Source organism: Carcharodon carcharias, chromosome 4 (genome assembly GCF_017639515.1).
Source record: "Carcharodon carcharias isolate sCarCar2 chromosome 4, sCarCar2.pri, whole genome shotgun sequence".
Taxonomy (NCBI): Eukaryota; Metazoa; Chordata; class Chondrichthyes; order Lamniformes; family Lamnidae; genus Carcharodon; species Carcharodon carcharias.
Window position 1 is genome coordinate 151,545,434 of NC_054470.1, and position 26,156 is coordinate 151,571,589.

The 26,156-nt window shown below is 42.3% G+C and overlaps 1 protein-coding gene across 4 annotated transcripts in view; it reads left to right on the forward strand.

Moving 5' to 3' along the window:
• Positions 1-26,156, forward strand: part of LOC121277294 (xanthine dehydrogenase-like) — a 232,519-nt gene that overhangs the window by 35,319 nt on the left and 171,044 nt on the right. For all 4 annotated transcript variants that reach the window (XM_041186576.1, XM_041186574.1, XM_041186575.1 and 1 more), the window contains one exon: positions 16,800-16,969. In XM_041186576.1, the coding sequence (XP_041042510.1) occupies positions 16,800-16,969 (170 nt within the window). The remainder of the gene's footprint in view (positions 1-16,799; positions 16,970-26,156) is intronic.

Genomic DNA, 26,156 nt, shown 5'->3' on the forward strand with positions numbered 1-26,156 from the left:
CTCTAGTTTTTCCCTCCTTATTAATCTTTTTGTCATTCTTTGCTGTTCTTTATATTCTTTCCAATCTTCTGACCTGCCATCCGTCTGCGTAATTATATGCTTTTTCTTTAAGTTTGATATTGTTTTTAACTTTTTTGTTAACCATGGACTGTGGGCCCTCCCCTTGCAATTTTTCTTTCTCATTGGAATGTATATATTCTGTGTATTTTGAAATATCCCTTTAAATGTCTGCCACTGAACTTCTATTGACCTATCCCTTAACCTCATTTGCCAGTTCATTTTAGGTAGCTCTGCTTTCATGCCCTCATAATTGCCCTTATTTACGTTTAAAATACTAGCCTTGGACACACACATTTCTCCCTCAAACTAAATGTAGAATTCAATCATATTATGATTACTGTTACCTAGGGGTGCCTTCACTAGAAGGTTATCAATTAATCCTACCTCATTGCTCAATACCAAGTCTGGTATAGCCCACTCCCTGGTTGGCTCTAGAATGTGCTGTTCTAAGAAACTATCCTGAAAACATTATATGAACTCCTCATCCACGCTACACTTGCCCATCTGATTTTTCCAGTCTATATACAGATTAAAATCCCCCATGACTATTGCTGTATCTCTCTGGAAAGCTCCCATTATCTCAACCCAAACCGGTTCTACATCCTGACTTGGGTCAACCCTCTCTAATGTGTTAATACCATCATTAATTAACAGAGCCACCCCTCTACCTTTTCCTATCTTCCTGTCCTTCATAAATGTCACATACCCTTCAATATTCAGGTCCTAATCTATGTTGTCCTGTAGCCATGTCTCTGTAATGTAAAGAACGTACATATTTATTTCTATTTGTGCTATCAGTTCATCTGTTTTGTTTTGAATGCTACATGTGTTTAGATATAGAGCTATTATGGACAAAGAACAAAGAAAAGTACAGCACAGGAACAGGCCCTGCAGCCCTCCAAGCCTGCGCCAATCAAACTAAAACATTTTGCACTTCCGGGGTCCGTATCCCTCTATTCCCATCCTATTCATGTATTTGTCAAGCTGCCTCTTAAACACCACTATCGTACCTGCTTCCACCACCTCCTCTGGCAGTGAATTCCAGACACTAACTACCCTCTGCATAAAAAAACTTGCCCCGCACATCTCCTCTATAGTTTTCTCCTCTCACATTTAATCTATGTCCCCTAGTAATTGACTCTTCCACCCTGGGGAAAAAGCTTCTGACTATCTACTCTGTCCATGCCATTCATAATTTTGTAAACTTCTATCAAGTTGCCCCTCAATCTCCGTCACTCTAGTGAGAACAATCTGAGTCTCTCCAACCTCTCCTCATAGCTAATAACCTCCAGACCAGGCAGCATCCTGGTAAACATCCTCTCCAACACCTCCATATCCTTCTGGTAATGTAGCGACCAGAATTGAACGCAATATTCCACGTGTGGCTAACCAAGGTTCTATACAGCTGCAGCATGACTTCCCAGCTTTTATACTCAATACCCCTGCCAATGAAGGCAAGCATGCCATATGCCTTCCTGACTACCTTAACCACCTGCGTTGCCACTTTCAGTGACCTGTAGACCTGTACACCCAGATCCCTCTGCCCGTCGATGCACTTAAGGGTTCTACCATTTACTGTATAATTCCTACCTGTATTAGACCTTCCAAAATGCATTACTTTGCATTTGTCCGGATTAAACGCCATCTGCCATTTCTCCGCCCAAGTCTCCAACCGATCTATATCCCGTTGTATCCTTTGACAGTCCTCTTCACTATCTGCAACTCCTCCAACCTTAGTGTCGTCTACAAACTTACTAATTAGCCCAGTTACATTTTCCTCCAAATCACTTACCACAATACTATGTTGTATACTACAAACAACAAAGGTCCCAGCATTGATCCCTGCAGAACACCATTTGTCACAGCTTTCCATTCAGAAAAGCACCCTTCCACTGCTACCCTGTCTTCTATGACCAAGCCAATTTGTATCAATCTTGCCAGCTTACCTCTGATCATGTGCGACTTTACCTTCTGTACCAGTCTGCCATGAGGGACCTTGTCAAAGGCCTTACTGAAATCCATGTATATAATATCCACTGCCCTTCCATCGTTGATCATTTTTGTCACTTCCTCGAAGAACTAAATCAAGTTAGTGAGACACGATCTCCCCTTCACAGAACTATGCTGCCTCTCACTAATATGCCCATTTGCTTCCAAATGGTAGTAAATCCTGTCACGAAGAATTTTCTCCAATAATTTCCCTACCACCGATGTAAGGCTCACCGGCCTATAATTTGCTGGATTATCCCTGCTACCCTTAAACGATATAACAACATTGGCCATTCTCCAGTCATCTGGAACTTCACCTGTAGCCAGTGAGGATACAAAGATTTCTGTCAAGGCCCCAGCAATCTCCTCCCTTGCCTCCCTCAGTACTCTGCGGTAGATCCCATCTGGCCCTGGGGACTTATCCACCTTTAATATTCTTCAAGACACCTAACACCTCTTTTTTGATCTCAACATGATCCAGGCTATCTACACATTCTTCCCTAGGCAAATCGACCGCTAAGTCCTTCTCTTTGATGAATACTGATGAGAAGTACTCATTTAGTATCTCTCCCATTTCTTCTGGCTCCACACACAGATTCCCATCTCTGTCCCTGAGTGGGCCTACCCTTTCCCTGGCTACCCTCTTGCTTTTTACATACGTATAAAAAGCCTTGGGATTTTCCTTAATCCTGGTTGCCAATGACTTTTCATGACCCCTTTTAGCCCTCCTGACTCCTTGCTTAAGTTTCTTCCTAATTTCTTTATATTCTCCACAGGCTTCATCTGTTCCCAGCCTTCTAGCCCTTACGAATGTTTCCCTTTTTGACTAATCTCATAATATCCTTCGTTATCCAAGGTTCCTGATACTTGCCAGACTTATCCTTTGTCCTAGCGGGAACATGCCGGTCCTGAATTCTTAGCAACTGAAAGCCCCCCATATGTCAGTTGTTGATTTGCCCTCAAACATCCGCCTCCAGTCTAGATTCCTCAGTTCCTGCCTAATATTGTTATAATTAGCCTTCCCCCAATTAAGCACCTTAACCCGAGGACTCCGGTTATCCTTATCCACCAGTACCTTGAAACTTATTGAATTATGGTCACTTTTCCCGAAATGCTCCCCTACTGAAACTTTGACTGCCTGGCCGGGTTCATTCCCTAATACCAGGTCCAGTATTGCCCCTTCCCCAGTTGGATATTCTACATATTACCATTGGATCCTCTGCCTCCCATTGCAAGTACCTCGCCAGCCTGAGCAGATGTCACGAACCCTGGCATTGGGCAGGCAACAAAGCTGTCTGGACTCTAGCTCTTTGCTACAGAGAACAGTGTCAATCCCCCTTACTATACTGTCCCCTGCTACCACTACATTTCATTTTTGCTGCCCCCACTTGGATGGCTTCCTGTCCCATGGTGCCATGATCAGTTTGCTCATCCACCCTGCAGCCCCCACTCTTACCCAAACAAGCTGAGTGAACCTCAAACCTGTTAGACAATGCAGGGGCTCACACTCCTGCACCCCTGCCCTCAGGGTCCCTTTACCTGCCTCACTTGTAGTCACACCCTCCTGTTCCTGGCCCCTGACCAAATCAGAAGACCCTGTCCTAAGTGGCGTGAGTGCCTCCTGGTGTAAAGCATCCAGGTAACTCTCTTTTAAAATTCATCCATAAGATGTGGGCTTTGCTGGCTCGGCCAGCATTTATTGCCCATCCCTAGTTGCTCTTGAGAAGGCGATGGTGAGCTGCCTTCTTGAACCATTGCAGTCCATTGGTCTAGATACACCCACAGTGCTGTTAGGAAGGGAATTTCAGGATTTTGACCCAGCGACAGTGAAGGAACGATGATATATTTCCAAGTCAGAATGGTGAGTGGCTTGGAGGGGAACTTCCAGATGGTGATGTATCGGCTGCCTTTCCCCCTCCCCCTCCCTGATGTGTTGCAGAGCCTGCAGTTCAGCCTGCAGCTCAATGACTCTGAGCAGAAGTTCCTCAAGCCGCAAACACTTACTGCAGATGTGTTTGCCCTAGATCACAATGTTATCCAGGAACTCCCACATGCTGCAGCCTTGACATGTCACCTGACCTGCCATCCTTAATGTGTTTTAAATAATTACTTCATTATATTAATCACTTATTTAATGTTGCTTTCTTATATATTTTATAATGTTACCACCAAATTGTGTAATATTTTAAACCTTAGGTATAGAATAGAGCTTACCCACTTACCAGATACTCATTGAACAGCTAGCTTCTTTCCCTGTAATAGAGCAAGAACCAATTTCTATGGGGTGAAAAAGATAGAAAGAGGAAATGAACAACCCCTTTTTTCCCTTCACCGAACTCCCTTCTCACCGGACTCCGAGTCATCTCTCAGTTAGTCGGCTGCACTCCTTTTGCAGTAAATATATTCCACTTTGGAGCATCAACAGCAACTTTGTAAAAACAATAAATAAATTGGGAGGAACTAGTGGTATGTAGATTTTTATGGCCAGACAGCATCAAAAATGACATAACTCCATTTTCAGAATGCTGGTGGTAGTGAGGTTAAGTGGTTATGCGCCCAAGAAGAAGGTAAATAGGCTTTCCTCATCTATAGATTATGCTCATAGAAAGCTGGTGTTCACATGTTCACTGATGAATTGTGGATGTAACCGTATTGTGCCATGACAGGGAGATTTCTGTGTATTATTTCACACAGTTTTGAAAGTAACAAGGTAAAATGGAAGCTATTTTCCCTATCCAAATTTCAAAGCAAAGGTCTAAAATCAAGTTGACCAAAAGAACCAAGATCACAATGACTGATCTGGAATTTAGTCAAAATACAAAGGCACTATTTTAGATGTGGTTTGAATTCGATATGGTCAAGGCATTAATAGCTACTCATGACGAAGCCAGCAAGTGAGCATCTGATCAATAGCATTCTGTATAACCATTCCTGTCTTTGATCATGAATGACTGGCAGCTCTAACTTCAAGCTACATTGGTCTGAGGGAGTACTGGCAAATTCTCCAATTAGCTTATTTTGGTTGGAGCTTCTGAGCTCCAGGAATGAACTGAGGTTTGCATTATTCTTGTATATCATTGCATTTGGAAGGATTGCCAAGGCACAAACCTGACGGTTATATCCAAGAATCTTGTCACTTATCAGAATCCCAAAAATCAGTTCTGAAAAGGGTATTTTAATCCGTTATGGACTAATTCTAATTTTATTATTCTTCAGTATCTTGCTGTATCATTTGAACTATTTATATTAATTGACTTGTAAATAAATTTCACCAATGGTTTTGTCCTGTACATATTGGTTGAAGGTGATAGTAGTAGTTCCAACCTTTCAGGAAGAAAAGAAACATGTGGTGGATATTCCCTTTGATTTGCAGGAAACAATATACCACCGTTAGTGGTTAATTATTAAAGTTAGGTATGCTAACCGAAACACACACTTATGAGAGCAAGTGAAGAGAGACATTAAATTCAGTTTCCTCTGGATTTATTGGATTTATCTATTGGATTTATTTGTCACCAATGCTCTATTTATTACCTCTCGTTTTGGTCTCTACCCACAAGTCAAAACATTTTTCTCTATGTCTACCCTATCAAACCTTTTTATTGTCTTCAAGATCTCTATTGGATCACCCCTCAGCTTGACCATAGACTGTTGTTGGATATGGCACATGAGAAAAGATTAAATAAAGATGGGACATAGCAACTGGTCAATCAAACCTGACCTATTCGATGATACCATTTGCCCACATTATTAAGCCCCTCAGTCATCATTCTGGGAGAGGCAAAATTCACAAAAAATATTGTCACTTCAGAAGAAAATTCCAGGTAAATGAAGGGGAACCAGGATGACACAACAGAGGAGAAACGAGGTACATAGAAGTTTGAGACAGACAAAACAGCATTAGAATAAAGACTAATTCAGAAACCTGAGGTGTCAGAAGGGAGAAATACAAAACGGACTAAGGTGGATTTGAAGTGCATGTGCTTCCATGTGAGCTGCAGATGTGCAAATTGCCACATGGGATTATGATATCGCAGCAATAACAGAGATCTATCTCAAGCAAGAGAAGGAATGACAACTTAATATTCCTGACTCCAATATATTCAGGAAAAATAGGGAAGCTGAAAGGGGACTGGGCATGTGGGTGACAATATTGATCAAAGATTTTGTTATAGCTCTAGAAAGAGATGATGTGCTTGGGGGTTCAAAAACTGGAATCTATCGGAGCAGAAGATAAGTTTCTATGCTGCTAGGTATATACTATAGGGCATCAAATAATAGAAAGGAGATAGAGGAACAAATTTGCAGACAAATTTCAGACAGGTGCAAGGCCAATAGAGTAATGGTAATGGGCTTTAATTATCTTAATATAAACAGGAACATAACAGGGTAAAGTGCGAAAAGGGGAGGAATCGCTGAAGTGTGTAACATGAGGACTTTCTCTAATCTGTTATGGTTAAAGCCCAACAAGTAAGAAACTGGCATTGGAGACTTGGGCAGAATCTTCCACTCCCACAAGCAACGGGAATCATGACATGTGGGGACGCTTAATTTGGTTTGAGTTAAAAAATCAGTTTTCCAACAGCAGCAAAGAAGTTGGAATTTTGTTCTCTCGACTTTCAAGGCAGGTTGAGCTTCCCGATGAACAATATCAGGAACCCCATTTGTGTGAATTAGCATGTCATGAATGCTCATTAAAATGCCAACTTGCTGGAATCACGTTTCCTCTCCAAATTAATGGTGGGGGTTTCTCTAAACGTAAGGTTGCAGTGGGCCTCAAGAATGTGAGGGGTCAGAATAACAGCATGGAGACGTCAACATTGAAGAGAACGGGAGAGAACAGGAATACCAACATAAATAATAATGGGGACAAGGGTAACTTAGGGAGGCTGATGGTCACAAGAAGTAGTGGGATTAGGAGGTGATGACTATGGAGGAGGATAAGAGGAACTTGGTTGGTGACCGGGGAGGTTGGAATGTGGTGGAAGTACTTACAAACTGAGGAAAAACCATCTTCCACTTTGCACAGTTATGACATTTGAAAAGCAGTCGGGCAAAAAACAATATAGGAGGGGTCTCAAAGCGGGAGTTTATGACTCTTTTGGGCCAATTGAAGGGGCACCCTATTAATTATTTGCTCAAGCCATGGAGAACCAGGCTCAGCTGAGTACTGCTCTCGAGGTTCAAATGCCCATTAAAGGAGCATTGTTCCATGACTAATGGGGCACACTCCTGGGAGAATCCATTAAGGTTTGGGGCTGGAGTTGAGTAGGTGTAATTGGCCATTTGTTCCTGATAGAGACATAAGAAATGGGATGGAGGTGAATTGATTCAAGGGGCATGGTGCTGGGCAGCAGCTAGATGCACACTCCAAGCCTCATTAATCCCAGTTAAGTAGTCATGGCTGACGAGACATAATGCAGAAACTCTTTCCATTACAAGGCTATGTTCTCACTATAGAGTGTCTAGGCTCATGGAGGCAAGCTGACAATTGCCTGACAGAGGGTTTTCGCACATAGCTGTAATCACCCCCTGGTCAACTTGCAATGTCTGTGTGCTCAGTCATTTATGAAGAGGAGGAGCACCCACCTGTGGTCCTCCAGGTTGTCCTTCACCTGCAGCTGGGGATGCCATGTCTAGATGGAGGACAGGCCAAGGGCTTAGCACTGGCTTGCTGGCTTGGAGTTGGAGTGTAACCTGGCAAGTGAAAGCTTAATTAAGTTATAAAATCTATATATTCACAGATACAAAGGGTGTGGAGAATGCAGGCAACCCTGCCTTAGATCTTGCTCTAATACAATTGGGGAGAAGGGTCCATCGTCGATTGGCACAGGTCCAGGAGGAGCAGCGCCCTGAGCAGCAAAAGGGACCAGGGCCCCAAGAAGTCCAAGATGCTCCTGAAGAGGGGAAAATGCAATAGAGACCAGTGGCCTGACCACAGCAATATATATGGTGCTGCTCATAAATAGAAATGAGTGAAAGGCAATGCTGCCTGCGTCTTCACTTGTCCAGGGATGTGGTAGCTCACATTTGCCGCCTTCTCTGTGAGGAGCTGATGCAGCACGGACATGGAGGGCATCCCATGTTGGTGGCATTGAAGGTGACTGCTGCACTGAACCTTTTTGCCAGTGGGTCCTTCCAGGGCTGCATCTCCCAATTGGTGACACCAAGGCATATGGATGGTCACAGATGTCCTTTTCACTAGAGCTTGCCAGTATCTCCAGTTTCACTTGATGCCAAAAGCCAGGCTGCCAGAGTTGTGGGATTCGCAGCAATACCTGATTTCCCACGGGTGCAGGGTGCCATCAACTGCATGCATGTGGCCTTGAGAGCTCCCTGACAGGAGAATGTTGCATCAATCAAGAAGAATTTCATCCTCTGAACATGCAGCTATTTTATGATCACAGAAGGCAAATCCTGGTTTGTGTTAGGTACCCAGGATGCTCTCACAACTCTTACATCTTGACCCACTCGCGGGTGCCACAGATATTTGAGGAACTTAGGCACTTGCTGGGCTGGATCCTCAGGGACAAGGGATACCCCAGGAGATGTGGCTGATGATGCCAAGTCGCCATCCACATGGTGCTTCTGAAGAGAGATACAATGCTGCACATGTCACCACCAGGTGCTTGATAGAGAAGATGATAGGCCTCCTGAAGATGCATTTCCATGGGGGTCTCCAATACTCACCATAGTGTGTGTCCAGAATAATTATTGTCTGCTGCGCCCAGCACAACCTAATGCTGCAAAGGGGGGGAATGTCTTGCCTGAGGGAGAAATGGAGGAGTGAGATGTCTCCTTTGATGAGGAGGACGTTGAATGCAATGGATTTGATAAGGGTGAGGATGTAGACGAGCCACATAAAGAGGCCATAACAGGTACAATGTGGCAGATGTGCCCATGAGAATCTGATAGCTACAAGATTCCAGAAGGGGTAATGTGCTGACATTTATTCACAATTGTTTTTCTTGCCTTTGCTGCCTGGGAGGCCTCAGCACTTTTTTGCTCAGAGAATTTCTCTCTCAAGTTCTTACAGATTAGGGAAATATTAGAAATCATTATGTGCCCTGATGTCAGGTTGATCATTGGAATGTGCTAAACACTGGCTAAATGCATAGCATTGGTGATAGATGGCAGTTGTAGAACCTGAACAACACTCCCTTCTTCCATGACCTTAGAATACTTTAGATGGAATTGTTATTTCACCCATGTCCTCACCAAGTCAGTGTGCACAGCAGCTTATAAGCAGCTGGAACTCAAACTTAGCCAGGGACACACTCCTGTCACCCTGATACCTGCTCACTAAGGGACAAGACATATCACTCTTTCAGGCATTACAGATAGATGGCTCGGCAGGGAGCACCATGTGTCCCCTCACCAGCGCTCCCCAATGCAGATTGAAGCATCATCTTGCTATTGCACCCCGATCACCATTCACACATCATGAAAGCATTAAACTTGATATCGTGATCATACAGTTAAGTTTTGAGGTTTATTTGCAGTGTGGTCAATGAGAGTGCCTCATCTGGACTATGGGTTGCTGAGGTACAACCACTTGGGATCCTGCAATCTTCTGAAGCCTTAAAAACCTCTGTCCTAAATGGCCTTTGCATTAGGGCGAGTCTGTGAGCAGTTATTTTGGACACACCAACCAAGGTCAGATTGTTTCCTGCATGGCCCCTGCAGAGGCCTTAGAGGGTTGGCTACGCATCACAATCCTCGAGATAGTACAGCACATAAGGCCATTCCTAAGTCACTAGAGGCCCTGTCATGCAATGACTTCCAACTCGAATTGAGTGCTATCCCTTTACCCAAGGACCACTGACAAATTTGCTAAGGAGGTGTGCAGGCCCACCAAAATTCCATGTGAGCTCTGGAAACGGCTTCAGCAAGATGAACACACACCTCTTAAATCATGCACTCTGATCCCTCTTGCAGTCAAGGCTAAGGTTCCCGTTTGTATCTTTACTTGCCTAGTTCAGCTGCACGGTTGTTGAAAATGACAGTTCACCAAGGGACGACATTAATCATTGAGTGTGCCTACTACATCTTCCTCCAGTCAGTTAGGCTAGCCTCTGAGTTTCAGTTTTTACCATTACAGTGCCCAACAACAGTTTCTCACACCTGAAAATGCATTCACACTGAAACTTGGGACACACGTAGCTGATTTAAGTCACCATGTGTAATCCTGCCATCCATGCACAACTGACATCAGTGCAACAGTAGCAGCAAATGCAATAACCTGAATGAGCACTTCTCCTGAGGCCGCATCATGGTTAGCAGCAAAAGTTGGCTGATAGAAGTATTGGCCAGGCAGCACACTGACAAATTATGGCCATTACCTGATGTTGCTCATGTGCTATTATAGACTGCTCATTCTGGTGATATTGTGAGAGAACTGAAGCAATAGAAGTTCTTGATTGGACTCAACTGGGGCCAACATCCTGGAGCCTTAACTGACTGCGAAACTTTGAAGCAACTACTAGAAAAATGGAATCTGTGAGACTTGAAAATGGCTACATTCAACAAATATTTAAAATTGTGATGACTATATATAATGTGTACATCTGTGCCATCTGCGTGCATTCAATACTTATTAATTTTCCTAACTCTACCACTACCTTTAGGTGCAACCCCCACATCTGCAGCAGGTTTGGAGGCAGCCTGCTGACTGCCAAGCTCCGTTGACTCAGATGATCCTGGTGGCCCGAGGCCTTGAGGGCTCCGGCCAGCTAAGGATCTCCTGCTTAGGTGCAGATGCACCTCCTCGGCCTGACCTGCTGGAGTTGATGGGCTCATTGGCAGAGGGGCAGGGCATCCGTAGATTGTCCTGGGTGGATGTCCCCAGGATGGCTAGCTGGTGCTGCTCCTCCCTTATGTACCCGATGGCCCTTCCTGACTCCTTGAGGGAAGGGGTACTTGGAGGGAGGTCGAGGTGCCATGATCCCCTTTCACCTAGCTACTGCTGAACTGCACCCATGGTTAGATCAATGGACTGCCAGTCTGAGCACACATCTGGCAGAAACTGGGTGTTCTGCTTCACCAGAGTCTCCAAGGCACCTGCCATCCTTCCCATGGAGGCATCCATGCACTCACATACCAGAGCCATGACAACAGACAGAACGTGGTCAGACCACTTCAGCCTTTCATCCAGCTTGCAGACATCCTCTGGCAACTCTACCTGATGTTCCCTGTCTCTCCCTACATCTCCAACAGGTCTCTTAGGGCCAGGCCCTGAGTCTTGTCATCCTGGTCTCCAGCAGTCCTCCGGTGTCAGAGACCTCAGCTGTCACTTCTTCCACCAGCTATGGATCTATGTCTGTGATGTACTCACCAGATTGTGAACCTGCGCCTGTTCTAGAACTAGGACGTGCATGTACTTGTGCTGTACCGGTGGAGGGTGCAGGTGAATGTCGTGATGGTACTTTGAGGCTACTGCAGTTTCCTCCTCAGAGGTGTCCTGGGGGCTGGGGCTGTGGCAGATGGAGTGTGATGCCCACCCCCTGTTCTTGCTGGTACCTGGAATAGAGAAAAGAAAGAGTTAGTGATTGACTAAGCGGGCTCATACATTAAAGATCACTCATAGTCAATGCCCACATATCGCAGATTGAGACTGAATGTGTCATCACCCGGTTTTTGGGGAGGCTGATGTCTTTTTCCACACAGGCATGGTCTCACTATTCTCCTGCCAGCTCTTTGGCCTGTTCCTCAAATGTACTAAGGAGACAAATCTGAAGTACCACCTCCCTTCTTGGCTCACTCTCACTTGTTATGTGCTATCTTGCCCTGCAGAAAAACCAAGGATCGATTTTGAGGCAGTTAGTTAAATGAGCAGTTCAGAAGCATGTGTGCCTATTGTCAACGCTTCTCCAGGGACTAATATGCGATGGAGCACCTAAAGTGCCTGGCATCATTCAGTGCTGATGTCCCATCTGCTGGCCGTGTGTGACATCCCTGTGCATTCTAACTCTTAGATGGCCTGATGCCCTTAATGAGAGTTTGCATTGAGTAGCTGGTACACTGCAGATCATTCATTCTTTTCCTGCACTGCAGGGCAGTCCATTTTTGGACCCCACTCGTACTAACCACTGCAGCGACCTCCTCCCAGGCCATTGTGGTCCTGCTCCACACCTTTCCTGGACGGACTACAGGAGAATCTTCAGGGAGTTATCACTGAACTGTGTGGGCCAAGGCTGCTTTCTTTTCTTTGATATCTTTGGTCACTTGGATCCGGAGCTCCTGGGCTGAAAAGAGTGCCCAGTGTCTGGGTGCCATTTAAATATGGTGCCAGGGCCTTCAACCCGCATGAGGTAATGATGGGGATGTTAGCTTCGCTGTGCTGCTCGTGGGTGCATAACTCATGAGCAGAAAAGTGGAAGATTGTGCATGTTCAGTTGCCTAGTGGGAATCACTCTTTGACATCCCTGCCCCATAGCTATAAATCTAATGATATTGTGATCACTTTTTCTAAATACACTCCCACTGAAACATGCTTTGCTTGCGATGCCTCATTTCCCAGAACTACAGTCAGAATCAGAGGGCGGAACCTTCCATTCTGGAGTCCAAGTCTGGTGGCGAAAAGGATAAGAAAAAATTGAATGTGAGGGCAGTTGGAGGAGGACGGGTTGAAAGGAATGTGGCTGTAGTATTTTGGAATCAAAGATTGGCAGATAAAGCAGTAAATGAACAACAGGAAGCCTTCAAAGAGGAGATACTTTAGGTAGAGACTAGATACATTCCCACAAGAGGGGAAGAAAAGGCAGAGCATCCAAAACTAGAATTCTGGATGACAAAAGGTATAGAGATTAAAATTAAACAGAAAGAGGAGTCTTATGACAAATATTAGGCTCATAATTGATTATAGAACCCAGCTGAATAAACATAAGTGCAAAGGAGAACTGAAAAAGAAAGCAAGAGGAGCATTGAGAGTGTATGAGAATAGATTAGCAAGTAGATAAATGGGAACATTAACACCTTCTTATGCACTTACAAATACTAAAAAAAATAGTCAAAAGAATGGTGGTGCCAATTAGATAACAAAAAGATCACCCTGTGGATGCTGAGGGCATGGCTGAGGTGCTGAATGAGTATTTTTGTTAACAGAAAAGCACTTTTGACTAACTATCATAGAATGATACAGCATGGAAAGAGGCCATTTGGCCCATCATGCCTGTGCCAGCTCTTTGAAAGAGCAAAACAAAAACAGAATTACCTGGAAAAACTCAGCAGGTCTGGCAGCATCAGCGGAGAAGAAAAGAGTTGACGTTTCGAGTCCTCATGACCCTTCGACAGAAGGGTTCTGTCGAAGGGTCATGAGGACTCGAAACGTCAACTCTTTTCTTCTCCGCCGATGCTGCCAGACCTGCTGAGTTTTTCCAGGTAATTCTGTTTTTGTTTTGGATTTCCAGCATCCGCAGTTTTTTTTGTTTTTATCTTTGAAAGAGCAATCCAGTTAGTCCCACTTCATTAACTTCTTTGAGGTTATGGAGAGCATTAGTGAGGGTGCTGCATTTGATGATGTTATGTATATGAACTTTCAAAAAGGCATTTGACAAAGTGCCACATAATATAGATTATTGTCAAAATTAGAGCCAGTGGCATTAAAGGGACATTGGATACAAAGTTGGTTAAAGTAGAAGCAGAGAATAGTGGCGGGCGATTGTTTTTTCAGACTGGATGTACAGTGGTCTCTCTTGGTTCAGTTTTACGGTCACATCTCTTTTTGATATATTTATGCCTGTATCCCCCAAGTCCATGTCATTATTTCAAAGTTTCCAGATGACATGATACTCATAAGTGCAGTAAACAGTGAAGATGATTGTAGCAGACGTCAGCAGGATATAGACTGGGAGATGCAAGTTAACATAGTGATGCAGTTTGGAAGTAAGAATGAGGGGAGGCAATATAAATTCATGAGACAGTTTTAAGGGGAGTACATGAACAGAGATCTAGGGGTGTTACACAAATCTTTTAAAAGTGGCAGAAGTTCAATAAGGATATTAAAAATGCATGTGAAATCCATGGCTTTATAAATAGAGATTTAGGAGTGCAGAAACAAAGAAACTGTGCTAAACTCGTATAAAACACAGGTTAGATCTCAGCTAGAATACTCTGTCCAATTCTGGATGCTTTGAAGAAGGCTACAAGGCCTTGGAGAGTGGGGAGGGGGCAGAAGAGCTTTATCAGAATGGTACCAGGGATCTGGGACTTAGTTAAGTGGAGAGATTAGCCAAGTTAAAGTTAGAGCAGAGAACTTTTGGGGGGGATGTAATAAAGGTGTTCAAAATCATGAATGGTTTGGAACGTTGTCCAAGGCTCCATGTTGGTTTTGGGCTGAATAAGGTTACTCTTACACTGAGTGATTTGGACGTAGGCTGTATTAAGTTTTTAAACTATTTACAGCTATTTACAACCAGAACTGCATGACAAGAAACATTACTGTTTATGCAGACTATTCTATGAACTGTTCCTTTGGTCATCTGATCTGATGTCATGCTTACATCACCATTAACATCATTGTCTAATTAACATAAACATTAACACTTTACAATAAGAAGTGTTGTTAGAATAAATAAACTTAATTTGCTGAAGGGTCAGTAACAAGAGTACACAGATTGAAGATAATTAGCAAGAGAACTGGAGGTGAAATGAGAATTTTTTTAATAAGTTTTGATCTGAGTGCACTGTTTGAAAGGGTGGTGAAAGCAAATTCAATGGCACCTTTCAAAAGGGAATTGGATAAGTGCATAAAGGGGAGAAAATTGCATGACTACAGGGGAGAAAGCAAGGATGTGGGGCTAATTAGATAATTTTAAATACTTTAGTTGAGGCATGCAAACTAGGCTGAATGGATTTTATTACTTTCTGACATCGGCAGGTGCTCAAGCATGTTTGACCACTTTATCAGCCAATCCACTGTATTCTATCACTTCAGTTACCTTCCACCATTCTCTCTTCATGATACGAATGAATCAAAAACTGAAAATAATTCCAGTATTCACAAGAGGCACTGTTGAAGATTCATATAATTGCAGAAGTCTCTGCAAAATCGGTTTCCGTTTCCATATAACTCATGATCGTGCACTCTAAAGATTAGGACAAATTTTGCCACATGAGATCAACCAGAGTGGCAAGAAAAAAATGAATTACACATCGCTGTACATTCCTCTGCAAAAGGACAAGTTTAAATGTGGCTGAGATGTCAATGGCCTTTTATTTTGAAAGGTTGTGACCAAAATTTGTTTATGTTCTGCTTATCCTTGAACTCTTTTTGTATCCTGCTGAAGCAGTGTCAACACAGGCTTTACAAATGAACTGGTGCCTCAGGACTGCCTATTAACCAGCTTGTAGGGAATATCAGTTCTCAACTATGCAGCTAGGTTACATTCCTCACAGCAGGGCAGAACTTCATATGTGTATAAAGGGAAGTTCGAAATTGCTGCTGTTGTGTTACTATGACTATCCTCCTGAGATTGTGGAGTGTCAATGGTGGTGAGCATAGGAGTTCCTACTTATTGTCCCAATTTTCTGTCATTGATCAAAGTTGTGTTGATGGATAATCAGTAGCATACTGGGAAGTGTATAAATACATAATGTAATAGTATTCACATTAATTTTTACCTGAAGCAGTCTGTTTTACAAATGTGACAGATTCCCGAATAATAACAATATGTAATACTATATTTAGCGCATAAATACTGGTTGATATTTAGACATTTGCTGACTGACACTTTTTAATCTAGAATAATCAAGTCACTATTGTGAACCTCTGAATAACATCATATATTTAAAGTACTGGGAGCATTTTCCTCCTTTTTATGTGAAATGTTTCCACATTGCCACCTACTGGCCATTTTGTAGCTGCAGAGTGAACACAGCCATTTTTAAAAACTGAATATTTCAAAAACAATACTCCTTTTGTGCTAACATACTCTTGGTTTTATTTTCTGCCTTGTTTTGTGTTTGTTTAAATGGTAACTCATGGTAACCGAATCTGAGGTACTTGCTGTTGCAATTACTGTGCCTAATAAGTGTGAAATACCTATTTTAGAAGATGTACAATTCCCCGAAGATCTTGTGACTTAATTGTGTATGTCCATTCATCTCTAGCACAATAAGGGGTCAGTAATCCCAGCAAGCCAATTCCTTAAATGATTGTCATTTTCCGTACATTCAGCAAATTGTACATTGTGTTGCGGAAAAGTAACATGAAGGTCATGCTCAAATTGCCCAAAATGACATGCCTGCTTTTCTGAGGTTAGGATTAAGGCACATTATTGGGTAGAGTGATAGAAAAGCAAAATACTGCAGATACTGGAAATCTGAAATTTAAGCAGAACGTGCTAGAAATACTCAGCAGGTCTGGCAGCATCTGTGGAGAGGGAAAAAGTGAGAACTTTCCAGAACAATGACCTTTCATCAAAATTTTAAGCCCTGAAGCTATGTCATGGACCTGAAACATTAATTATGTTTCTCTCTCCACTGAGTATTTCCAACATTTTCTGTTTTTATTACTATGAGTGACTGATGCTGCAATTGAGCTGCTTTACTACTTATTCCTCATCTCAGTGATCCTAAATTCATCAAAAAGCTATGTTGGATAGACCTAAATACTATTTTGAAAGCTTTCAGACCTGATTTTGGTTTGGACGTTTTATGTACTTTATGTACAGCAGCATAATAATACAAACTAAATGCTAAACCTTGTGATTTCTAAAGGGCATATTGTGCTATACTTTTGAATTTTGCAGTGTTTGTTTCCAATTGGGTCTCTCCTGTCATTGAAAAACCATCAAGTGATAACAATAGAGGCACTGGGGTCTGTAAAGAAAGGTTTACACCCCATACAACAGCGATTGGCTGATTACAATGGAAGTCAGTGTGGATTCTGCAGCCCAGGCTTTGTCATGCAGATGTATGGGTAAGTACAGAAAACAGTCGATGTTGGATATCGACCTAAATATCTTCAATGTTTAAATGTGAATTCAATTGCCTCTTGCAAAAAAAAATTTGCGTTTTCCTGGGAAAAAACATTTTTTGTTCTCTATGCACTTTGTGACACCAAGACAAAACTTGCGGGAATTATGACTCTTGAATGCCAGCAGCATGCGGTCTTCTTACAGCATTAACTCTGTGAAAATAAAACTAAGAAATGAAGTAATACAAGTTAAACACTTGGGCCCTGGAAATATGCAGGCCAATAATTCTTACACTTCTGCCAGAATCGCTGCTTCGTCCACTGAAGGGTGCAGGGTCAGGGTGGGGGTAGTGAGCCTTCTAGTGATGGGTGTCCACACCAATATGGGCACAGATGTTATTCCCTTCTTGTAAAGCAGGCCACAAGTACAACGTAGATATCTGGGACAAAAACAGAATTACCTGGAAAAACTCAGCAGGTCTGGCAGCATCGGCGGAGAAGAAAAGAGTCGACGTTTCGAGTCCTCATGACCCTTCCACAGAACTTGTCCGGGTCCTGGCCGTGTATTACACCAACGCCACTCCCAGGGAAATTTCTTCATGGTGTTCCCTGTTTAAGGGGCAAGGAGGTCTTTAATTTTTTTTCTTATCTCTTTTTATAGAAGTGCAGACCACAATCATGCAATAGTACAAAACAGAAGGAGGCCATTCAGCCCATTGAGTCTGCCTTGGCTCTTCGGAAGAGCTATCCAGTCAGCCCCACTCCAATGCTCTTTCCACACATCCCTACAAAATTTTCTCCTTCCAAGTTTCTATCCAATTCCATTTTGACGGCTACTATTGAGTCTGTATCCACCACCATATCAGGCAGTACATTTCAAATCCAACCACTTGATGTTTAAAACAGATTTTCCTTATGTCATTTCTGCTTTTTTTTTGCCAATCGCCTTAAATCTGTATCCTTTAGTTACCAACCCTTTAACTATTGAAAACAGTTTCTTTTTATTTACTTGATCTAAACCCTTCGTGATTTAAAACACTTCCATTAAATCTGCCCCAGCCCACTGAGAGCAGTAGCAGAATCACTAATGAGGGGCCTTATCGTAAGTGTATTATCATAAGTATTAGCCTGTTCACTTAATCTCCAATTATTCTCTAACAACTCTTACAACTGTCACTGGATCAGCCAATCACCTGATACCTATGCTGACCCTACACTCAGCCACTCTAAAGGCTAAAATCATGGGACCTTTTGACATAAGGGCCTGGATTTTCACCAAGTCGGGATGACTCAGGAGCTGTTTAAAAACAATGGGTGGATCTCGATTCCAGGGTTCCTGACCCCATTTCCAGGCTCTCTGATTTTCGGAAGCGCATTTAAAGAGTGTGGGCTGGTTCCTGTCAAAAGCCCATAAATGGCACTCCTGGCCTGGCTGGTTCCATTGCAGAGATAGGCATGTCCTCTTCCTATGCAATTTTCTTGGAGTGGGGCCAGGTTTCACGCCTTAGAGGAGCCGTGAACCCCAGACTGCAAAAGGTAAGTTCAAAGGTCCCTCTCATGCCCCCCTACGCCAAGCTACGGCACTCCCATTCCCATTGGTTTTTTACAGTGTATAGTGGGTCAATGGGCATGGAAATGCCATAGCTTGGCATGGGGGGCATGAAGGGGCCATACGGGGTAGGTTGGTAAGGGGTTGGGGGTGCATGTGGTGACATAGATGGCCCATGGGCAGTGTTTGGAGGCTGAGGGGCTATGAGGGGTAAGGGTTGGAGGGCCTTTGTGTTTTTTAACTGGAACAAAGCCCACTGCACGGAGACAGGCCTTTTAAACAGTCACTGTGGCTGCCTCCAAACTTTTTCTCAAGTTGGATGGTCCTAATCCAGCTCGCACCCACCCCGGCAGTGAAGATTCTGCCTTTGTGGGCAGTTTCTCCTGCAGCGGATAGGCTGAGCCGAGAATTTTCCCGATGTCCGCTACCCACCTCAAGGATAAAGGTCCAGGGCAAGGAGTCCTTAATTCCACTACCCCACCCTTTCCTACACCATTGGCCAAGTTTGGGGCAGTCATATGCTCTGTCTCCAACTAGTTAAAATGGATGTTTGGCCAGGACCTAATTTGTATGAGTTTCAACCTACTTTTTTCACTCATTCCCCATGTTTTGAGCAGGAGCATTCCAAAAATCTTGCTTTTTTTTATACTGTATCTAAATATAATATATCCTACTTTATCTATTGTGTACTCTGCTTATTCCTTGTTTTGTTTCCTCTGCTTGCCAAGTCATGCATTCAGTCTAGGAGTGGGATCTACATGGCTTGAAAAGGATACATACCAGGAATCTAAGGCTGTGTTTTTCTGGCAATTTGAATCCACAACTCTGTACATTGATATGACTTAATTGATCTTGTTGCAAATTTTCAGTATCAAATATTCAAGCGCTATTGTAGATACTTTCTCCAGCTTTGGCATTGTTAGGCAGGCAGGAAAATGTAAGCTAAAATATATTCCACTTGCTCCTTTTAATGCATAAGTAACCTAGGTCTATATAAATAAGGTGCTATATAAATGCAGGTCTGTCTTCTTTCTAAACCCTTCTTTATGGGCATGAATATCTCCACTATTGTAACCTGTCGCCTCTTAAATTGGAACAAGTATGGCAAGATTTAAAAATAAGGCACAATATCCAGCTTAGACTTAATCTGTAGCACTTTTTTTTCTTTTTATACTTTTTACAACTAGAAGCCCTAAATTGATTTCAAGCACAACTGCTGCCAACTACACCCACCATATTTGCCGTTCAGCTAGTGTGACAGATGTGATTGTGAGTCTCCTGCATCTGTCACTGTACCATGTGCTGCTTGGGAAATGGGGTCAGGCTGCAAGTGGCTTCACTTGATTATATTCTTGTGTTTGGTAGATTAGTGGTAAAATTCGTGATTCCATCAACAAGACTGTCAAATTAAGCTATGCAGCTCCTTTAATAAATTTAAGAAAAGTAACAAAGCTTTGTAAAAGTTTGTAGGTACTGCCAAGTTTTGGAATGATGCCAATTAAGTATAACTGTATGTGAAAAATACACTTGATTTTTCAAAACCCATAAAAACTGCTGGCGTATTTTTGGGAACTATTAGTGATGCTAGACCATAATAGAAAGAGTTGAATTCTGCCATGAAATAGATTGTTCGTGCAGTTTGTGTTTGTTTTTGAAAACAAATAACTCCTGTGTCAAAAGATTGCTCACATTTCTAATGTAGCTAACTTTATGTTCTGAAGATATTGGTGACGTATTGTCCAAACTCAGGTGATTCAACTAGTCAGCAAATGTCTCTGGATTCTTGTGCATCAATATCAAATATATTATTGGAACCTCTCTGCTCGCATTATAAGTTTAGAAATAAAGTTATCAGGCTATCCAACAGACTAGCAGGAATATTTTTAAAGTTCATTGTCACATGTTACTTGCTGCCTAAATTTAAGTTGGGTACCTTCCCTCCTCAATTAACTAGTATCAATATCAACAACATCAGCGCTATCTTTATGTGATTATCATCTCTTTTTCAGAAAAAAAAAGCCCTGATATGTTGATTTAACTGCAACAGTAGTTTTTGATATGTAAGGAGCCAAGTATAGCTGAGTGACAACTTGTATGCAGGTTGGAAATGTCTCTATATAGTCCAAGTCTATATAAGCAACCATCCTGTCCAATTGCCATTGATCAAATTGTGTATTCTTTGCTGGTCAAAGAGGCAGAAGAGAAATATTCAGGTCCTGGCAATGTTGCAGAAAAAGCTATTGAACTGATTCCCCATTCCAGAGGGGTGGGTTTTGAAGACAGGTGAGAAAATTATAACTTTCTCAGCCATGGCTCTGTTGGTAGCACACTCACCTCTGAATCACAAAGTTAAGAGTTCAAGTCCCACTCCAGGGTCTGAGCACAAAACTCAAAGCGACACTCTAGTGTAATCCGGAAGGCATTGCACTGTCAGAGGTGCCAGCTTTTGAAAGAGACATTAAACCAAGGTCCCATCTGCCTACGTGGGTGGATGTAAGAGATCCCATGGCACTGTTTTGAAGAAGAGCAGGCAGCTTTCCCCAGTGTCCTAACCAATATTTATCCCTCAGTCAACATCACAAAACAGAATACTGTACCTGGTTATCATCATATTTTGTCGAGGTTTTTGAATGTGAATTGGCTGCCACTTTTTCTACATTACAACAGTGACTACACTTCTAAAAGCACTTCATTGGCTATAAAGGACATGGAGACATCCGGTGGTCATGAAAGCACGATATAAATGCAAGTCTTTTTAAACACTATTTTAAGTTAAACCACAGGTGCAGGACAAGGGCATTAGGTTTGACTGGTGGACAAGCTCAAGACTGACTTCTGAAAGCAACTCTTCCTATAAATTGGTCAGTACTGAGGTTCATCTTTATTTGCAGCACAAGTTTAAAAAAATTACAAATGAATAACTGGCACTTATGTAAACAAAGAATGGATTAGTCTGCTCACTTATCCCAAAATTTTTCACCCTTTCATGGATTGCTGAGCACAGATGCAGAAAGCCCTGGTCAAGAATTTTTAATTAATATTGTTTTTGAACTGTTGACTTTGATCCTGTTAGTAAATCGAAAGGTCCTGTGTAACTTTACATGCCAAGCACTCTTTGTTCTAAACTATTATCATGATTTTGAAGCAATAACAAACTTTGAGCTTTTTGTGGCCTATATAGACTCTCTTCCTATTTGGCTGTTGGAAATAGGATTAGCTTTGTGATAAATCAAATTGAACCAAGTAGGAGGTCAGGTGAGTAAGAGGGACCTACTTCACATTGTTAATACCCCTGAGATGATTTACTTTTTCTCGCTTATTGCTAGAATTTCCAATGAACATCTGCCTATGTTTCCACCTTTGCAATTAAGTCAGATTCAGATTTCCAATGCTGTAGGGAGCTGACTTTTTGGCCATTGAAGCTTCAAGTGGAATGGGGATTCTCAAATCTGCTGAGCTGGCTGCGATAAGCAACTGCTGGCCAATAATTTCTGGCAAGAAGTAAGATCCAATAGAGGCAAAGGCACTTAACTTTGAGGAGATTACCTTTTGTTTCTCTGAGGGTGGACCTGTTGCCAGTACCTGTTAACTGGCTTACCCATATTCTCTTTGAAGTTAAAGCATTAAATTCAAATTTGATGTGTTCCCAAAGATCTGTCCTTTTTTTATTCTTTCATGGGATATGGGTATTGCTGGCTAGGCCAGCATTTATTGCCCATCCCTAATTGCCCTTCTGAAGATGGTAGTGAGCTGCCATCTTGAAACACTGCAGTCCATATGGTATAGAAGCACCTACAGTGCTGTTAGGAAGGGAGTTCTAGGATTTTGACTTGGCGGCAGTGAAGGAACTGTGATTATCGTTCCAAGCCAGAATGGTTTGTGGGGCTTGGAGGGGACCCTGCATGTGGTGGTGTTCCCAAGCATCCGCTGCCCTTGTCCTTCTAGGTGGTAGAGGTTGAGGGTTTGGAATGTTCTGTCTAAGGAGCCTTGGTGAATTGCTGCAGTGCATCTTAAATATGGTATACGCTGCTGCCATTGTCAGTCTGTGGTGGAGGGAGTGAATGTTTAAGGTGGTGGATGGGGTGCCAGTCTAGTGGGCTGCTTTGTCCTGGATGGTGTCAAGCTATGGCCATCTAATGCCAAACAATAGGTTGCCAAATTTCAAGGGAGGCCTGCCTTGAGCTCATAGGAACGTGAGAACAAGAGTAAGCTATGCAGCTCCTCTTGCTTGTTCTGCCAGTCAATGATATGGCTGAACTGCATTGCAACTTCATCCACTCGCCATGGTTTCATGTCCCTTTAGTACATTTTCCTAACAAAAATTTATCAATCTCAGACTTAATATTAATTGAACTAGCATCTATTCACTTTTAAGGAGACCGTTCCGCAATCCTACCACTCTGAGTGTAGGAAGTGTTCCTAGCTTGCTTCGCAATAACCAGGCTCAGATTTTAAAATCTATCCCCTTGTCCCAGACTTGCCCACTATCAAGGCAAAGCCAGTCAGATTATCTCATTCAGTTTGGGTTTGTTGCTGAAACTCAACTATCAATGACTGACTTGTTTGTGGTTACATCAGAACATTCAAATTCTCCATACTTCAGGAAACTGCCTCTTCAGTTAAATTGAATTTCCGACAGAGTGAGATGTTTTAATCTATTAATTTGAATCTGCACAATTGCTGTATTAATAACTCCTTCCATGAACCTGAGTCTTTCACCCGATGTTTTAATGCAAATAAAGAGTGTGACCAAATATTATGCCGGAAGAAAAGGAGATTTGAAGAAAGTTAAATGTAAAAACTAGATGTGTTCTATTCCAGTGTAGAATAAAATTGAGTACTAACCTTTTTGTACAAAACTGTTATCATAAGTCTGAGCTGACTGAACATTTAGTGCCATCTAGTGTCTAAGGTCATAGTAGAGTCATTATTTTTCAGCTAAGTAGAAAGCCATGACCTATGTGGGCTGGAGAGTTGTTGGATTTTGTTTACCACAATTGCTTATTTTTTAATGTTTACATTTGATTAAAGACAAAGAGTTGTTTTAATGAGGGAATTTCTATTACTAACTACATTATTATTTACATCAAAGCAAAGCTATTTTTCCTAATTTATTCTCAGGATATTAGCAATCCCAGCATGTATTGGAGCTGGGCTGCTTCTTTACACCACTGATAGTGGTTTGACACAACTAACTGGTTTCCTAGGCTACGTCAGAGAGCAGTTAAGAGCCAGGCAGGGTAAGGACGGCAGTTTCCCAATCTAATATCACATTAGTTTTTACAACACTCAGCAGCTTCATTGCCAGTTTACTGATACAATTTTTTAATTTCTTGATTTTCTTTTTAAAACTGAATTCAAATTCTCAAACTGCACAATGGCCGTTGAAGTTTTACACTCTGGATTATTAGTCCGTACCTCTGGATTACGAGTTATAAGAAAGCCATTACATTGTCATACCTTAAGCTTTGCTTATGGAACAAGTAAGCATGATTGTTTCTGTTTGACATACTAATTTTCTTGCAGGCATTCTAAACGTAAAACTTCAATGAATGTATTTTCCTTGTTTTGCTAATTTTAACAAGGATTGTAGATATGAGTATAAAGCAGCATATCTTTCTTTGTACTGCTAAATTTAGCATCAGGATTAAAGGCTCAGCAATTTCATGTCTTAGGTGAGACGTGCAATTAACTTAAATCAGTCCTTGTTAGTATAATTAATGTTATGTAATTAATGCAGTAAACCAAGGTATAATTCATGTTCCACAATGACAGGAATTAAAGAGTTTTTAAACCTTGTAGTTAAGTTTTTTCTTAATTGGTAAAATGAAGAATGCAGACCAGGAGAGTCGGATCAGCATGGGAGAACTGGCCAAGGTTCAGCTTATGGATTACCCTGAGAATATTGAACATCTCAAAAGGATGTTTCTTCAGTTTCCTGTTCTCCACTGGAAAGAAGCTAAGGTATTGTAAGTTCCCCTCCAAGCCATGCATCATTCTGACTTGAAACTATATTGCCGTAGTTGTGTTTTGTACCTCGGAGAAATACAGAGATGATACTCTCCAGGTTATATATGTGCAGGGGTTTTATTCAGTGCTTGAATGTCTGCTCTCATGCCTACATCTGCCTGTCTCCAGTTTATTTTTTTCCTAAGCTGCCACACCCTAGCTTAACGAATCATACATAACAGAGAACAGATATCAGCCACACTCTATCAAGCACTGAACAGTTGAAAACTAGGTTTTTGCCCCTTGCAAAGCTAAAGACATTAATTTAAACAATCATAAACAACAAATATATGGACATTGAGTCATCTTTTGGAGTTCAGCTTGTCCATTTTCTTTAAGTACAGATAGGCCTGAATTTTTCGCTTGTCAGGCGTGCATGATCGTCGGGCCCGGGAGCAGACAGGAAACGGGCCCCCAACTGCGATATCACATTGTCTGGCCAATTAATGGGCAGCCATCATGAAACATGGGCTGAGAAAGGCTCAGCACTGCTGGTCGGAAGAGGGTGGGTACCTATATCACCTTGGGTGCTGGTGAGCGCTTCCAATGAGCTCCCTGAAGGCAGAAAGCTGTTTGAGGGAACTGCAGACCTCCACGGCATAAACAAAACATTAAAAATGCTGCAAAATACGTCCATGCAGCTCAATCAAGCATCTGAAAGCATAACTCATTTAAAAAAAAACAGCTCCCAGGTGTCTCACTATTTTATTTCCTCAGGGAGATTTCATCCCACTCTGGATTGAGGTTTGAGCAAAAATGTAAAGGCCGCCTGGCCAGTTGGCCTGCCTGGCAACCATAAAAGTGGATGGGTCACAAAAAAGTCACTCACCTTGATGGACTTAATTGCCTGCTTAATTGTCGGGCGGGCTTCTGACTGCCGCGCCGTTCACCAAGAGAGATAACACATGAGCACACAATGACGTTAGGACATTCGCTCGACGTCACCTCGCACTATTTCACAGCTGGACGGGTCAGGCCCGTGCGCACGTCTGCCCGAGGCATGTACAATTCTGCCCATAGTCTTTGAGATGTGAAGGTCCTTGATGATAGTGCTAAGCTGTACAAACTTGAGCATGTGGTTTTGCGTGATCAACTCAATGAGGCGGATGAACAATATCATAATTGCTCATTGGAAAACAGAATGTATCCTCATTATTTCTGTTCTTAAAATATCCTGATCTGCACACTGCAAAGCATCCCATGTTGTGTTGTCATCCAATGGAAAAGCATCAGTACCAAGAAACTGCTTGATCAGCTTTGATCCTGATAGAGGTGATGCAAGTTTGTGGTCATTGTTTGGCTGTCTGATGCAAGCCAGATCTCCATCTTCAAATTGTGGCAGAAAAACACAAAAAGCTGGAAATAACCAGTAGGTCAGGCAGCATCTGTGGCGAAAAACTGAGTTATCATTTCCGATCGATGAACTTTCATCAAAACTGAAGGAAGATAGAAATGTAAGAGTTTTTAAGCCAGTAGAAAGGGGGAGGGGGCAGGAAGAACAAAAAGGAAGGTCTGTGATGGAGAGTAGGACTGGAGAGATTGTCTTTTGCATCATGAAATCTTTTGTTAATCTCCGCTGCCCTTCACCCTATCACAGACCTTCCCTTTTGTTCTTCTTGCCTCCTCTCCTTT